Source organism: Desmodus rotundus, chromosome 7, assembly GCF_022682495.2.
Source record: "Desmodus rotundus isolate HL8 chromosome 7, HLdesRot8A.1, whole genome shotgun sequence".
In the NCBI taxonomy this organism is placed as follows: domain Eukaryota; kingdom Metazoa; phylum Chordata; class Mammalia; order Chiroptera; family Phyllostomidae; genus Desmodus; species Desmodus rotundus.
The window spans coordinates 116723293-116738090 of record NC_071393.1 but is presented as its reverse complement, the minus strand read 5'-3'; the positions used below and the strand labels follow the sequence as shown (position 1 = coordinate 116738090).

The 14798-nt window shown below is 55.0% G+C and overlaps 1 protein-coding gene across 3 annotated transcripts in view; it reads right to left on the bottom strand.

Annotated features, from left to right (window-relative positions):
- Nucleotides 1–315: 315 nt before the first annotated feature.
- Nucleotides 316–14798, bottom strand: part of JDP2 (Jun dimerization protein 2) — a 38224-nt gene continuing 23741 nt past the window's right edge. For all 3 annotated transcript variants that reach the window (XM_045201729.3, XM_053928592.2, XM_024568038.4), the window contains exons 3-4: nt 8411–8515; nt 316–1448 (exon numbers count right to left, since the gene is read on the bottom strand). In XM_045201729.3, coding sequence (XP_045057664.3) covers nt 1263–1448; nt 8411–8515 — 291 coding nt within the window. In that variant the 3' untranslated portion in view covers nt 316–1262. The remainder of the gene's footprint in view (nt 1449–8410; nt 8516–14798) is intronic.

Here is a 14798-nt window from a genome sequence, read left to right as displayed (position 1 = left end):
GGAATGCAGGGCCTGGGTCTGTCCTATTCCCCACTGGCCACTTGGCTCCTCAGAGGGCGCCTGGCCCACACATGGTGGCTCTCAGTTAACAGATGTGGAATGAATAAACGAAGTAAGTCCTGCAGCTTTCTAATGGCTCTGAGCCTCAGCTTCCTCATCTGTAAAATGGGCACACAAACACTAACCCAGAAGGGCTGCTGTGAGAACCAAGGGCCAACGGCGATGTTCCAACACCCTCGTACACTGCGACCGGGGGGCCCGCTGAGAGCGTCTTGTGCCCCACTTCCCAGGCAGACACCACAAGAGGCAGCTGGGTAAGTAAGAGTAATGTTTACTGAGCGATACAGGACTGAGTACTATGAAGGGTTTACCAGGATGGAAATGCTCCCCGCCCCCGCCCCGGCCCCCCAACACCCAGAGACTACAGTACTTAGGAGTTACAAACAACGGCCGTAACTGCTGAATATCTGTTCGTAACAAACAAACCATAGCATATTTATACTGTATCACATCGAGTGACTATAGAAATCCATATATATATTGCTTGTATAAAATCTTTTTTTTTGTAAAAAATATTAAAAAAAAAAAGAAAGTATAAAAAAACATGTGCAGTTGAAAGCCCTGCCAGGACAGCCAGTCTGTAAACATTCAGTGAGTATGTGCTTTGGAAGGGCGCCCGCGCCTCGTGCCCACAGCAACTCCAGCAGGGCCGGCGAGGGTGCGCCCCGGCTGCCGCTCCGGGCAGGGCCGCGCTGGACCATGGTGAGCGGGTGCAGCAGGGCCTGGCACTGTGCCCCTCTCCAGCTTTGCGTTGGGGTCAGGGTCAGGGTCAGGCAGATTGCAGTTTCACTCTGAGTTCCATCCTCAGCCGCATCCTGGTTGCAACTCATGGCTTTTCTTGGCTGCTTGGAGGTCCCTTGAGTGGGTGCCCAGGAGGACAGGCCGGAGAAGTGCCCACAGCTGCTTGGTTGGGCGACTCTCCGACCCAGAGCCTCTGTCCTGCCTCCTTCCAGCCTGGCCCCAGGCAGGACAGCCCCACCCTCGGGGCTACTTTGGTCTCAGCGCTTGGTCCTGGGTTTCATCAGCCTGTTCTTCCCCTGGTGTGGCTGATGGGAGTTTCACAAAAAAGCGCGGCCGATGCTGGCTGTGCTGAGCCTCATCCAAAAGTTTTTCATGCAGCAAGGAAGGGCCCTCTGGGACCCTCCTCCTCCTCCCTCTCCCCATCTCCTCCTCCTCCTCTTCTTCCTCCTCCCAGCCCAAGGTCACTTCTTCTCCAGCTGCTCCAGCAGCGGGTTGCCTTCTGAGTCGGGGGTCTTAACGCTGTCGGTCCGGACGATGCAGGTGGGGCGGTGCCGGTTCAGCATCAGGATGAGCTGCTGCCGCTCCTGCTTCAGCTCCTCGATCTGGGTTTTCAGCTCTGCGTTCATGAGTTCCAGCCGCTCAGATTCCTGTGCGCAAACACAGAGACACGGCTTTATGCTTCCACTGGGTACCGGCTCTGACTTTGGGTTGGCACAAGGCTGGCATCTCCCTGTTTGCTGTCTGCCAGGTCCCCACTAGAGGAAGCAGAGAACCTGCTCTTGAGCCCCTGGGATAACTGACTTTCTACAAGCAGTGTCCGTCACACCTGTGACACTGGCCTGTGTCACCAGTGATACAAACCCAGGTTATATCTGGGGCCAGCCTGGCCAGTGGCCCACCTCTCTTCCCTCACTCGATCCTCTCCAGACTCAGTGGCTTCCTTGCCACTGCCCAAGAATACCAGGCACTCTCCTGCGTTGGGGCCTTTGCATAAGAAACAAAAGGTGGAAGAAGACTGGAGGCCTGGTGGATCTAGGACAGGTTTGCGAAGGGTCCAGAGGGATTAGAGGTGGCCCTTGGGTGGCAGTGAAAGGACAAAGGGCTTTGATGAGTGACAAACTCATGTTGCAGAAATTTTGGCTCGTGGGATGAACAAGCCCAGTGTGATCATGTAGCTCCTTCTAAAACATGTGCTTCCTGGTTATTAGTTGTGTGAACCACCTCTATCTGGAAGCTTTGCCCATTGGGAGGAAATAACAGTCATCCTTCTGGATCCAAAATGGGGATTCAAATAGACCTCAGGGGAGATTTTCAGTGAACTTCCAGCTCAGTTGTTGAGGTGCCAGGGAAAGGAAAGAATGTTGGTTTGATTTGGGGGGGTTACATGTTTATAGTGTGGCTAGTGATGGGCATACTGAGTGAAGGCTTGGGGGGCAAAACAATAAATAGAAGCACTCCTGAATGATTTTTCTTGGACTGTGTCTAAAAACTTATAACCAGTTGGGTTTTTTTTTTTAAGGTTATTTATTTATTGATTTTAGGATAGAGGGGAAGGGAGGGAGAAAGAGAAGGAGACAAACATCAATGTGTGGTTGCCTCTTGTGCGCCCCCTACTGGGGACCTGGCCCGCAACCCAGGCATGGCACCCTGACTGGGAATCGAACTGGTGACCCTCTGGTTTGTAGGCCAGCACTCAACCCACTGAGCCACATCAGCCAGGGCCCAGTTGGTTTTTGAATCTTTATGATTTTATTGATTTGAGAGAGAGGGGAAAGAAGAGAGAGATATAGTGAGAAAAACATTGATGTGAGAGAGAAACATCAATCAGTTGCCTCCCATCCCACATGCACGCTGAATGGGGATCGAACCTGCAGCCTTGTGGTTCATGGGACAATGCTCCAACCAAATGAGCCACCTGGCGAGGACAAAACTTATACCAGTTTGAGAGCTGGAATTCATCCAATGACCAGCAAAGTTTTAGACCAGCGGTTCTCAACCAGGAACAGTGTTGCCTCCCAGAAGACATCTGACATCGTTTTTGGTTGTCACAGCTGGTGAGAGGGCCGCTACTGGCATCTCGTGGCTGGAAACCAGGATGCTCCTCAACAGTCTGCAATGCTCAGGGTGGCCCCACAAACAGAACTATCTTGTCCCAAATGTTCCCAGTGCTGAGGCTGAGCAACCTGCGTTAGACTGAGAACAAGCTGTGGTCGCAGCTGTGTGTGTGACTGCAGGCTGAGAGGCCCTGGCTCAGGCCTGTGAGCTGGCCCTTCCACCTGGGGGGCCCCCACGCTCCCTGGGCTGCTGTCTTCCCCACACCAGCCGGTCTGACTAAATTGTTCCTTGTGCTAGTCTCTGAGGGGGCAGCGTCAGCGCCTGGGGACCTTGGAACTGCTGATATGTGCAGTCCTCGTGACTACATGCTGAGGGAGAACAGCCTCAAGAAAAAAGGGAAAAAGTGCTCAGAGGGGAAATGTTAAAAACCGGCTATGGTGGTTTTAGTTCAACAGGATGAGGCACGACGGGGAGGCTGGCCTGGCCCACCGTTCTTGGAATTCCGAGAGGAGTCCACCTCTGGCGGCCAAGAGAAAGACCCCACGTGAAACCAGGAGCCCGTGACCCGTCAGTCTAGGACAGTTAGGTGCCAGCCTTAGCCACTAGCTCACTGAGTCTGACAAGCTGGTGACCTTGGGAAGTTCTCACAAAAACCTCCTGGCTCATCCCAGCCCAGGCTCCAACGCTGAACCCTGAGCCTCGGCCTCAGCCACCCGTGATCATCTGCTGAGGGCCTGCTGTGTGCAGTGAGTGCTCCGGGGACATTCAGAGACCCGTGAGCCCCCAACGCGGCTCTCATATGGCCCCCACTCAGGGGGAGAACCCCTGCAGCAGCACAGAGGTTACTCTGTGCCTGCCTGGCAGCCGGGCGAAGTCTGCAAGGCCTTCAGGGGGGCTCGGCGGCCAGGTCTGACCTTGGGTTGAGTAGAGAAGGTCGGTGGGGGGAGGGTTTCATGAAGGGAGCCCTGAGTGAGCAAGGACACAGAGGTGGAAAAGCTTAACGTGTGTTTGGGAGGTAAAATCCTCCATTATGACCACAGGTCGGTTTAGGACGTAGTGGGGCAGAACGCTGGGAAGGTGCGTGCAGAGCCAGACTGAAAAAAGCTCTAGGGTTGGAAGTAGGATCCTAGAGCAAGTTCCTGAACTTGTCTGAGCCTTGGTTATCTCATCTGTAAAAAAATGATGATCGTGACCTTCCATGCAAACCAAAGGCTTAGGGAGGCCGAAGGAATTTTCATTTAAGCTACGAGCAAGAGAAAATGAAGAAGGAGAAGAGGAGGAGCACGTTTCACTGAAAGCTTGGCAGGTCTCGGTGACCGCCCGGATTTGGAGAATAAGAGCCAGGGACAGAGCCGGCCGTGAGCCTGGGGTGGGGGGAGCTGTTCTGAAGAGTGGTGGGGAAGGGCAAAGGAGGGTGGGGTTGTAGTGCCATGGGTGGGAATTAAAAATGGACGAGCAAGGGGCAGTGTCTGAGGGGCAGCATCCAGCACTGCGTACAGGCCCACTCCCTGAAGTGACTGCGGGCCCCCCAGCCTTATACGTGAGCATCTGTGTCGCACAAAAGACCAAGCAGGTGTGTGGCACCTTGCTCCAAACAGGCATTTGCCACAGGAACACCACTGCATTCTGTGGGCTTGAAAATGTGAGGCTGTGCTGTGGAGCACCAGCTGGCTACTCAGTATGTCACTAACTGCTCCTTCGCTTCAGTTCCTTCTGTTTCATCGGCCGGTGCTCGCGAGGTGAGGGCAGAAGAATCTCTTTTTAGCCATGACTGTAGAAGTGGTGTGTGGCTTTATAACAGCAATTACCTGATATCTGTTTTCCTAATTAATTAGGACCGTGGGCTAGGATCTTCCCATGTTAATTATGAAGTGAATAACGGCTTGCATTTTTTATCATTTTGCCTCTGGTAGATCTTTAATGCCCTAGAGAAAATGAAACCATTTGTTGTCTTAGAACAGAATTAGAATGTGAAGTTTCAGTCTCCTCCACTGCGGTCAGCAAAGGCAACAGACAGAATCCAGGCTGAGGGGCTGGGCACCCCGGCTATGTGGCCTCAGCCAAGTCCCTCCCCTTCTCTGGGCCTCAGTTTCCTCCCAGAATATATGACTGGCCCGGGGGACTTGTAGCATTAAGAGTCTCTGACTCTACTTTTTATTAAAGTTACCCTGAGGGTTGGGAATAAGTCTGGGGCAACCTTCTGAACCCAAAAGTCCTGAATTAAAGTCCTGACTCTGTGCCTTGTAAGCTATGCCGCTGTGAACAACATCCCTGGTTTCCCTGAGCCAGGGCAGCCTGAAGGGAGCGTCAGGCAGGACAGGAAGCCCTGGGTTCCAGTTCTGACACAGCCACCATGTGACCTGGAGCTCCAGCCTCCCGAGTCTCAGAGTCCTTGGTGGAAGGGGGCTGCCCTGCCCCCTCCCAGGCCACTGTGACCACCAAGGAGAGAGTGGCTATGAGGAACACAGGGTGCCACGGGAGCGCAATGCGGGTCACTGCTGGCATGCAGGGAAGCTGTGTTGGCACAGTGGGCACAGGGCTGGCGCTACAGAAGGGGGCATCCCAGTGGGCCTGCTGCTCCTGACTGCGGACAGGCGCTGAGCTCAGCCCAGGGCGTGCAGGGGAAAATCTGACCCATGCGAAGGCCTGCTGCCGGCCCCCTTCAGGGCCTGGGCTGGTGCAGGGGACAGAGCTCTGAGACGATGCAGGAATCTCCCAGGGCGGATCTGAGTGTCCAGGGGTCAAGGACGGAGAAGTGATTTTTTACACACATGTGCATACACACACATGCACATGTATCCCTTTGCTCCTCTGAGCCTTGAAAATACTTCACCTACTAAAAGTGAATCTCAATTCCCCAGGTCTGTGGACACTGTCAACACAGCCATCTGAATTCCTGCCTAAACCTCACACCCAACCTCTGCTTCCAAGCTGGACATAAGGGTGGGAGGCGGGGGGGGGGGGGGGGGGGGGGGGGGGATGAGACTAAAGGGAAGGACTGGGCTTAGGCCCACTCAGACCTGTGCAAACCACCCTCCTAGACCCAGAGGCTGCACTTCTCATGCTCACAGCGGCCTTCTTCTCTCACCGGGGCAATACCACAGCCACACAAGGGATCGTCCCGATTATTCTCGGCTGCCCCTATCTGTGCCCGAGCTACAGTGGAGGGATCTTGCTACAGTGTGTCTCTCTCTCCTTCAAAACCCTCCCATGGCTCCGCTCGACCAACATTCACCATCCTAACGGGCAAGGCTGTAAGGTGGGAGGAAGGTGGTATCAGTAACCAGGCCAGGGCGGCAGGCACACCCTGGGACTGCCCCAGACAACCTGACAGCCGGCTCCAGGCCGCCAGCCTCCCCTTCCTCCCGCCTATGCCTACAACTGCAGCTACTCTTTCCAATTCCTGACCACACTCTTAAAGCCTCTTGCCTCTGGGCTTTGCTTGTGCTTTTCCTGGTAACGCCCTCCCTTCCTGTCCTTCATCTCAGCTAGCTGCTACTCCTCTTCTATGTCTCAATATGCAGCCTTTCCTCAGCCTAGACGACAAGGCCCCTCTGTATGTTCTCACAGCTCACTGCGCTTGCCCAACGCAAGGCTCAGTACGCGTTCCTGTTTCTCATCTCCCGCCTGCCGACCCCCCTGCAGACGTCGCTTGCTTGTCCTCTGTGAAGCGGGCACTTGCTCAACACGTTTTGGGGGGACAGATGGATCAGTAAACGAGTAAATGAATCCCAGCCCTACCACCTGCTAGCCGTGTGACCGCGGCCAAACACCTTGACCTCTCTGAGCTACAGGTCAATGTCTAAAACGGGGATAATCAATATTTATCTCCCCGGAATGTTATAAGACTAAATAAGACACGTGTGATGCCTGGTGCACAACAGGTGCTCAGCAAGTGTAACTGGAATGTGAAGAGCAGGTAGCAGCATTCATTTGGCACTGACTGTTTACTGCACTAGTGTGTTACTGTTTACATTCGCTTGGCATATCTTGCCTGCTCACTGGCTGATCAGCCCTTGAAGGCAGGGATTGGATGGAGACTTCTCTGTTCTCTGCTGTGCCTCTCCAGCTCTGCAGACACCCAGAGCTGGAGATGAGTATGCGACACTCCATCCATCTTAAAGGCCCATGTGAGACCAGTGTCTTAGAAACTTCTTGAAAACATCCAGCCCAGTGTTGGTCCACCATCTCTTCCAAGGGGGGTCTCCGAGATCTAGGAGTCTAACCTGGCCTAGGTGCTCACAAGCCCAGACATGTCCACAGGTCCCATGCTGATTACACCACAACCTCAGATTTGCTCTCTGCTTGTTGCAGACCTGAGGAGAGACACACAGATTCCTCAGCATCAGAGAAAAGTAAGACCAACCCGGCTTTTTCTCTCCAGCTCCCATGGGAGGACCCACGTCCGCTCCTACGCATGCGCCCCCCCCAGTGTAGCTAGCCCAGGGCTGGGCACCTAGGACATGCTTAAAATACTCGCCAACAACTCAATGAATGAGTAACAGACACACAAACAAATGAATGCACGAATGAATGAATGAATTAGAGCCAGTACAGAAGAGTGTTAAGAATACATGCTTTGCAGTTACCCCCAGGCGGAAATCTCAGCTCTATCACTCAGTTGCTGAGGGACCTGGGCAAGTTATTTAACCTTGCTGTGCCTTAGTTCCCCCACTGTAGACAGGATCACAAAGGCATGTGCCTCGTTTAGTTGTTAGGCCAATAAAATGAGACCTAAACACATAGCAGTTGGCACAGTGCCCAACTTTATAAGTGTTACCAACTATCCTTGCACATGGTAGGATAGAGCCTGACTTGTGATGTTATTACGATACATTGTTACCATTCCTATTTAGGAATGAAGAAGGGATTGGAGGTGGGGAGCCTGGAAACTACATGTTCCATCACTGGCATCTACCATGTTTGAGAATCAGGGAAGGCCTAGGAAATGGGACTCAGCAGAGAAAGAACACCTGCCCGGTACATTCCCCATGAAAGGGCAGGGACCTGCTCGAAGGGCCACGAGGAAAGGGGACCCTCCACTGGTCTTTGTATCAGAGCTGACCTCTGGTCCCCAGAGGGCAGGAGCAAAGAGGCCAGCCGGCTGGGAGGCAGAGCTGGAAGAGCCTCCTGCAGCTAAGGGCAGAGCTGTTCTCTGCCCAGGTGCTGCGTCCACTGCCCACATGCATGGTGATATCACCTAATTCATCAGCACCCACCCTAGACAACTTTGGCAGCCCACTGGGTACCAAAATAGGTAGCATCAGTCCTGGGATCTCTGGGTCAATCAGCACCAAGGGTCTAACCTGAGTGGAGGGAGCTCGGCTCCTCCCACAGATCTCCTCCAGGAACTGGGATGGGCCGCAGCTACTGCAGGCTGACCTTGGCTGTCTTGGCTCGGGACGGGGCATTAGACAGGAGCCAAGGAAGAGCAGAGGGGCCGAGGCTGCTGAGGCAGATGCCCAGGTACACACTGGCCCCACAGCTTTGATGACATCTTTTAGTCCACACGTGTGCAAGCCCACTCCCCGCCCTGGCCAGCTGCCCTGCTCACCCGCTGCAGAAACTCTGTCCGCTCCTTCTTCTTGTTCCTGCAACGAGCTGCCGCAACCTTGTTCTTTTCCCGGCGCCTTTTCCTCCGCTCCTCTTCCTCGTCTAGCTGTGAGGGCAGAGAGCCACTGATTAGACGCTGAGGCAGGCCTGCAGTAGAGCTTCTCTCCTGACACACAGACAGACAGATGGACAAGGGCCCTGCCGACCATGTCTTGGTGGTGAGGAAGCTGTCTCCTCTGTCTGCCAGCTCACTGGCCTCTCAGCTGGTGAAACGGAGACGCTTCCCATTTAGCCCGAGGATCCTCTCAGAGCAGGTGGGCACCCCTGGGTGGGGGTAGTCAGGGCCCCAGGAGGGCACGGCTGCCTGGGTTCTGCCAGAGTTCAGGAGCCCAAACCTGGGAGTCTCTCACACAGAGGTGGTACCCAATGGTGACGGTCTGTTCTCCTGCCCAGCCCAAGCCCTTTGGACATTATTTTCCAGGCCAGTGGTTCTCAGGCACGTCCTTTAAAATTACCCTGGGCGTGGGTACAGCTTCTGCATCCTCTCCCACCCATTTTCCCATCCCTGAGGTACCTTCTCCCTCCCGCTTGGTCCATCCAAATGCTTGAATCTGCCTTCTTGCCTACCAAACAGTCTCCCAGCCTCCTCAGCACCTTTAATCCTCTTCTCTGCGTGTTTTTCCCCCAGGACACCCACCTGTATCCTGCAATCCCAGGGGCTCCCTAAAGTGCCCTGCTCGGGACACAGGCAGAGGGGCTTCCGGAATCTCTGGGCTTACTTCTCCCCAGGACACATTAGGAAACGCATCACACATGAAAACGGGCCCACGACATGGGGAAAAGGAAACTCACTGCCCACCGACACTGGCTGTCAATCAAAGTGGCCGTAACTCTTGTTTCAACAATAACAGCAAGCGCTGCTGTTAGCTGTCTACTTTGCTAAATGCTTTAAACGCAGGTCATGTATCCTCACAATCAAAGTTTGATGAGGAAGGTACTACCCTGTTCCATTGGACAGATGGAGATACTGAGGCCCAACAGTTCAGTACATCCAAGGCCACCTATCTAGGAAATGGCAGAGTCGGCGTTCCAACTCAGATTTCTGTGACTTCGACCTTCCTGCTCTTGATCAGTGGCCCACCAGCCCCAGGCCGCCAGGGTCACGTTGATGTGATGCCTCTCATGGTCTGTCACCTACAGGAGACTCTGGAGGACACACACAACCAGCTGCGCTGGGGACAGGCTAGAGCGAGAGGCCCCTAGAAGTCATAGATTGTCCTGGGCTTGCCAACACTCTCACTTCTCAAGCCAGTGGGGGTGATTCTGGCAGCCTGAGGCCTGGAACGAGGTCTCCGCCGAAACGGCTTTGGGCCAGGAAAATAAACAGCCTCTCTCCATGCACTCCCAGCATGCTCTAGGAGGTCAGGACCCAGGGCCTGGGCCAGAGACCAGCACCCACGACCATCGTCACAGGCCCTGGCCAGGCAGCCCCTTCTCCTTCTCCACCACCTCCTAACTTCTCCCTGACCCACGCCCATCCCGCCCAGGAGGCTGCCTGGAGAGGTGCCTGGTCAACACTGCCCCACCCAAGCACCTCCCAGCCCCTCAGCCTCCTTTGAAACAGAACCAGAAGTGACAGCTCCTCTGGCTGACCTGCATCTGGGAAAATAGAAACCTGGACAAAATCAATTCCGCCCAACCTCAACCTCACCCCCAACAAAGCAGAGGTAACCGTGACGACAGGCAGAGGGAAGGAACTGGAGGAAGTGGCAGGCGGTGCAATCTCCCCTGGGCCAAGAGGGTTTGCCCACAAACTGCTAAGGTGATGTGTGCAACCTGAGCACCGCCGGGCTCACAGGCCTCCAGCCCTTCCCCCAGCGTGCCCTGGGCTCTGGCAGAGCTGCTGTTTCTTAGGAGGCACAACCCCTGGCCTCCAAGACCCAACTTCCTACCCCACCCCCGTGCAGGGCTTCATCCTCCCTAAAGTTCGGGGGCGCTCGGAAGCTACTCTAGCAGCAGAAGCAAAGAGGCTCGACACTGGAAGTTTCAGAGATCAACCGGGCCTGGCCGATGCCCAGAGAGAGGGCTGCTCTACCCACTCCTCCAGCCACATCAACCCCCTCCTGCCACCACTCTCTGCTCCAAACATCTCACCCTTCTTCAAGCCAGCCAGGCCCTCCTGAGAGGACCTTCCTTTCCCACTTGGAGAACTCATGCTCAACCTTCAAGAGCAAACATCACCTCCTCTGAGAAGGCTCTTTAGGCCCCAGGATAGAACTAACGGCTTTTTCTGTGCTGCTGCAACACTGTGAGTACCCCACTGTGGAGTCTCTGCCATATCCCACCCTTGTCTCTGTTGACGTAGGTACCTGCCTTCCCTGCCAGGGACCTGAGCATCCCAGGCACCTGGCATGGAACGTGGCACTTAGTAGGAGCTCAGCAAATGTTAGTCAAATGAATGAATGAACAGAGGGTTCTGGAGAAACATGGCACAGGCTTGGATTTTATCATTATAAAAATGATTTATTGCCTATTTTTGTATCTGCACAGCCTTTCCCCCCAGGGCTCAGAAGGAACCTTCTCTGTTGGAATAGTCTCTTCTCTCTATCTGCAGGAGGCCAGCAAAGCTTGGGGATGGGGTCCTGTCTTCTCAGAAGCACACTGGCCAGAGGCAGAACCTAGATTCGGGGTACAGGCCCCTAACAGCTGCGGCACGTCTGCACAAATCCTCAGCAGGCCCTGAAAGTACCCAGGCTGCGCGCTGAAGCCTAAAGCCCCCAGTTCCACAGCCTCCACCAGCTCCCAAGCCCACCCCCAGCCTTTCCTGCACCCATGCCCACCTGGACTGACATCTCCCAGGGAGGCAGGAAATGGCCCGAAAGCCCCACTGACACGGCTGCGTCCCCCCACAAACACTCCTGCTGCGATTTAAGAACCACCCTAAGGACATAGAACAAACAGCTGCTGAGGCCCCACCAGAAATGTGGGGTGGCACGCACCCGCCAGCCTCCTCCATCCCCACGGGCAAGCTCTGGCCTGGGCCTGCATGAAGTACAGCCCCCAACTGCGACCATCTGGAGGCCCCCACCCCCAGGCCTCCTCCAAGCCATCTTTCATCCCCCAGACTCAGGCTGCCGTCCTGCCTCCTTGAGCTCCCTGGATTAAAGCATTTGGCCACGAGGGGGTCAGAGACAGCACAGGCTGTTTTCAGACATCTAAAAATGGAATCCCCAAATGGGAGGTGCCATTTTTCCCCCGCAGATACAGCTGGAAGAGCCAGGGTGTTGGAGGAAGAGGCAACTTGACACTTGATATATTTAAAGAACCAAAAGTTGGGGTTAGGGGTGGATGGGGCATGTCTTTTCCTGTTCCCAGACTCAGTGCTGGCTCTATCTTTTCCAAATCCCCAGGAAGGCCTGGGGCAAAGCTGTCTGCGTTCTGGCAGTGAGGGGTGCCCCTGGGCCATACTTTATGGACTGAAGGGACTTGGGGACCCATGCCAAGAGGGCCCTCCTGCGGAGCTACCGCACCCCAGGGAGCCTGTTCTCAAGCCCCTGCTGAGGGCTGGAGGACCCCAGTCCCTGGGCACAGGCAACTGGGTAGGTAAAGTCTGAATGGCTGACCCAAGCTGGGATGTATTTACCTCCTGGAAATTGAAAATTGGACCGCTGGGCTGGGGAGCAACCAACTTCAGCCATGTGGCCAGAGGAGCAGAAAGATCAGGCTGCTGGAGACAAGCAGAGACCAGAGACTGTGTGACAAGAGAGACACTCTCATTCAGGTATAGGAGGGAGTCACAGAGGCAAAGAGAGGGATTCGGTGACAGAGAGAAAAACAGGGCCTGAACCAGGGGGAGGCAAGCTAGGTGCCCAAGGAGACACATTTAAGGAGGCGCTCACTCTGGGGCTCGTGCAAGGGCAGGATCAGCCCCCAGGAGTGAGTGCCTCCTTAAATGTCAGGCTCTGGGCATCTTACTTGCCTCAAACAAGCTACACACTGAGAAAGGTGAAGACAGAGAGAGAGAGAGGAAAGAGAAACACAGGAGAAAAAAAGAGACAAAGAGAAGGAGGCAGACCCCAGAGAAACACAAGGAGACATGGACAGAGGCCAGCGGTACAAACAGGCGGAGCAGACAGACAGAAAGCACACACAGAGAAGGAAACTATCTTGATCCTGTCCTCCCAATTCCAGCCCCCAGAGAGGCCTGACTACACTCTCTGTCCTTGGGGTCCATGACGACGCACACCCCCCACCCCAATCTGTGCTGAAAGCTCCTCTGGCCTGGAGGGAGTTTGAGAAGGTTTCTGCCGCTTGTCACTGAAAGACGCCCAGGACACCAGGGTCCCGCCATTGTGAAATCCTGCGATGCCTGGTGAAAATGGAGGCGTGGAGGGTGGTCCCCAGGGATCCAGGGGAGACTCACTGCTAGCCAGGAGGTTGCCTCCAGAACAGTTGGGAAAGTGGCCGAGCCTGGGTGCGGAAGGCCCTTGAGCACGTAGAGGCAGGTCCCCTCAGCAGGGATCAAATACTCTGGATTAGGAGTCCAGCAGGTTAAACGGCCTCAGTAAACCATCCAGGACAGTCTTACCCCACCACTTTCACCAGGAAGGAAACTGAGGCTATCAGGGCTGCCTGGCAGGTCAATGACAGCCCGCTGCTCCTCCAAGGGCAGGTGGGCTGTGCGAGCCCCCCACACGGGTAACAGCTACCCCCCACCCTTTCAGCTCCATCCTGGCCACAGGACTGAATTCTGAGGGTGATGACCATTGTTTTTCCCTATCTGGGTCGTTTAAAATAAAAAAACCATTTGCTGCACAAGTAACACTGAATGTGTAGCGTTAAAGCCACATGGCTTCAAGGAGCGGTCTCACCCGCACCCTTCCGCTCCTGCCTGACCCTCACTGGCCGCCTTGTTTCTCAGACCCCGTCTGCAGGCCATGCGGCTTTCATACGACGGTGACAGTTGCCCAGGTGTGACTGTGAATTCTGACATTTCATAGCCTTTCCAAAAACGTGTCTCGTAGGACCCACACACAGGTAAGAGGAGAAAAAGCAATGATACTGTTTAACCCGAGGCACCAAAAATACAGAAACTGTTATACGGACAAAGCAATAGAGAAGAGAGAAATAAAGCAGGACGAGCAGAAATTGGGGGGGGGGGGGCTGGGGCGGGTGAGAATCAAATCCCCAGCGCTGGCCAGAGCAGCGAAGATGTGGAAGGGAGGCTTCTCTCGCGCTGAAACTGCCGCGTGGGCACAGAGACCTGGCTCATCGGAGACTCACAGTGCCGGGGTGTTGGCATGGGCTTCAGAGTCTAAGAGGCCTGGGTCCCCCAGCAGCTCTGCTGCAGACTGGCTGTGTGCTCCTGGGAAAATCACTGGGCCTCTCTGAGCCTCCTTTCCTCACCTGTCTGAGGAAGGCACCTCGCCCTGCTGCACAGGTTCATAATGAGGACTAAGTCCTAGCCCAGAGCCCGGGACACAGGAAGGATTCAGCAAATGCCAGCATCCCTGCTTGCCTTCTCAGCGAGGCAGGGCAACAGGCATAGTGCTGCCTGGGGTACACCCAGCCTTCAGCACCCATGGGCGGAATATGGCATAAAAGGAGACCTGAGTGAGGGAAAGCAGGTGGGGGTACTTCGGAGCACGTGAGCTGTCAGAGAGCAGACCTGGAAGAACAGCCCATGGCCTCCAAATCCAGCCCTGGCCAGGCCCACAGGGCTCCTCCCCGCTGCATGAAGGAGACATTTCAACACCAGGGACCAGTGAGCACCCTGGGAAGTAAACACCCAAATACCAAACATACCAGACATTCCCCCATATAAACAGGCTGCTCTGAGCAATCCCTCCCCGCCCCCTGCCCCCTCCACCAACAAAAAATGTAGGGCAGGCCAGAGACCAGACCTCAGTGGGCAGGCTAGCCAGCCAGTGCCCGTGAATCCCTCTGCCTCAGCTCAGCCCCGGAGGGAGAGACCAGGAAACCCCAGGGCCCCGTCCAGTACTCTTGCTGACTTGCTGTAAGGCCCAGGGGTCAGGCCCTCCCAGCCAGCATCTCCCCTGGGCCTAAGCTGTTGGAAACTCCGCCCTCCCCTCTCTGGCATCTTTTCTAGCCAGGCCCTTCCCCTCCAAAGGCCAAGGTCTGGGCCTCAGCTGTGAAATACTGGACAGTTTCTGTGAACAGTGGACAGGGCCATAAGGGAAAATTCAAGACAAATGGTCAGCCTAAGACAGCAGTTGTAAACTCAAGTCACCTCAAGGGGCCAAGTAAATAACCATTAGGGAAGGCGGAGGGCGAGACGGGGCAGTGGCCCGAGGGACACCCCTACTGGCCCCAGGGTAACGCAGGCTCACTGTTGCCAAATCTTCCAAATTTTCAACACTAGCTGAAAA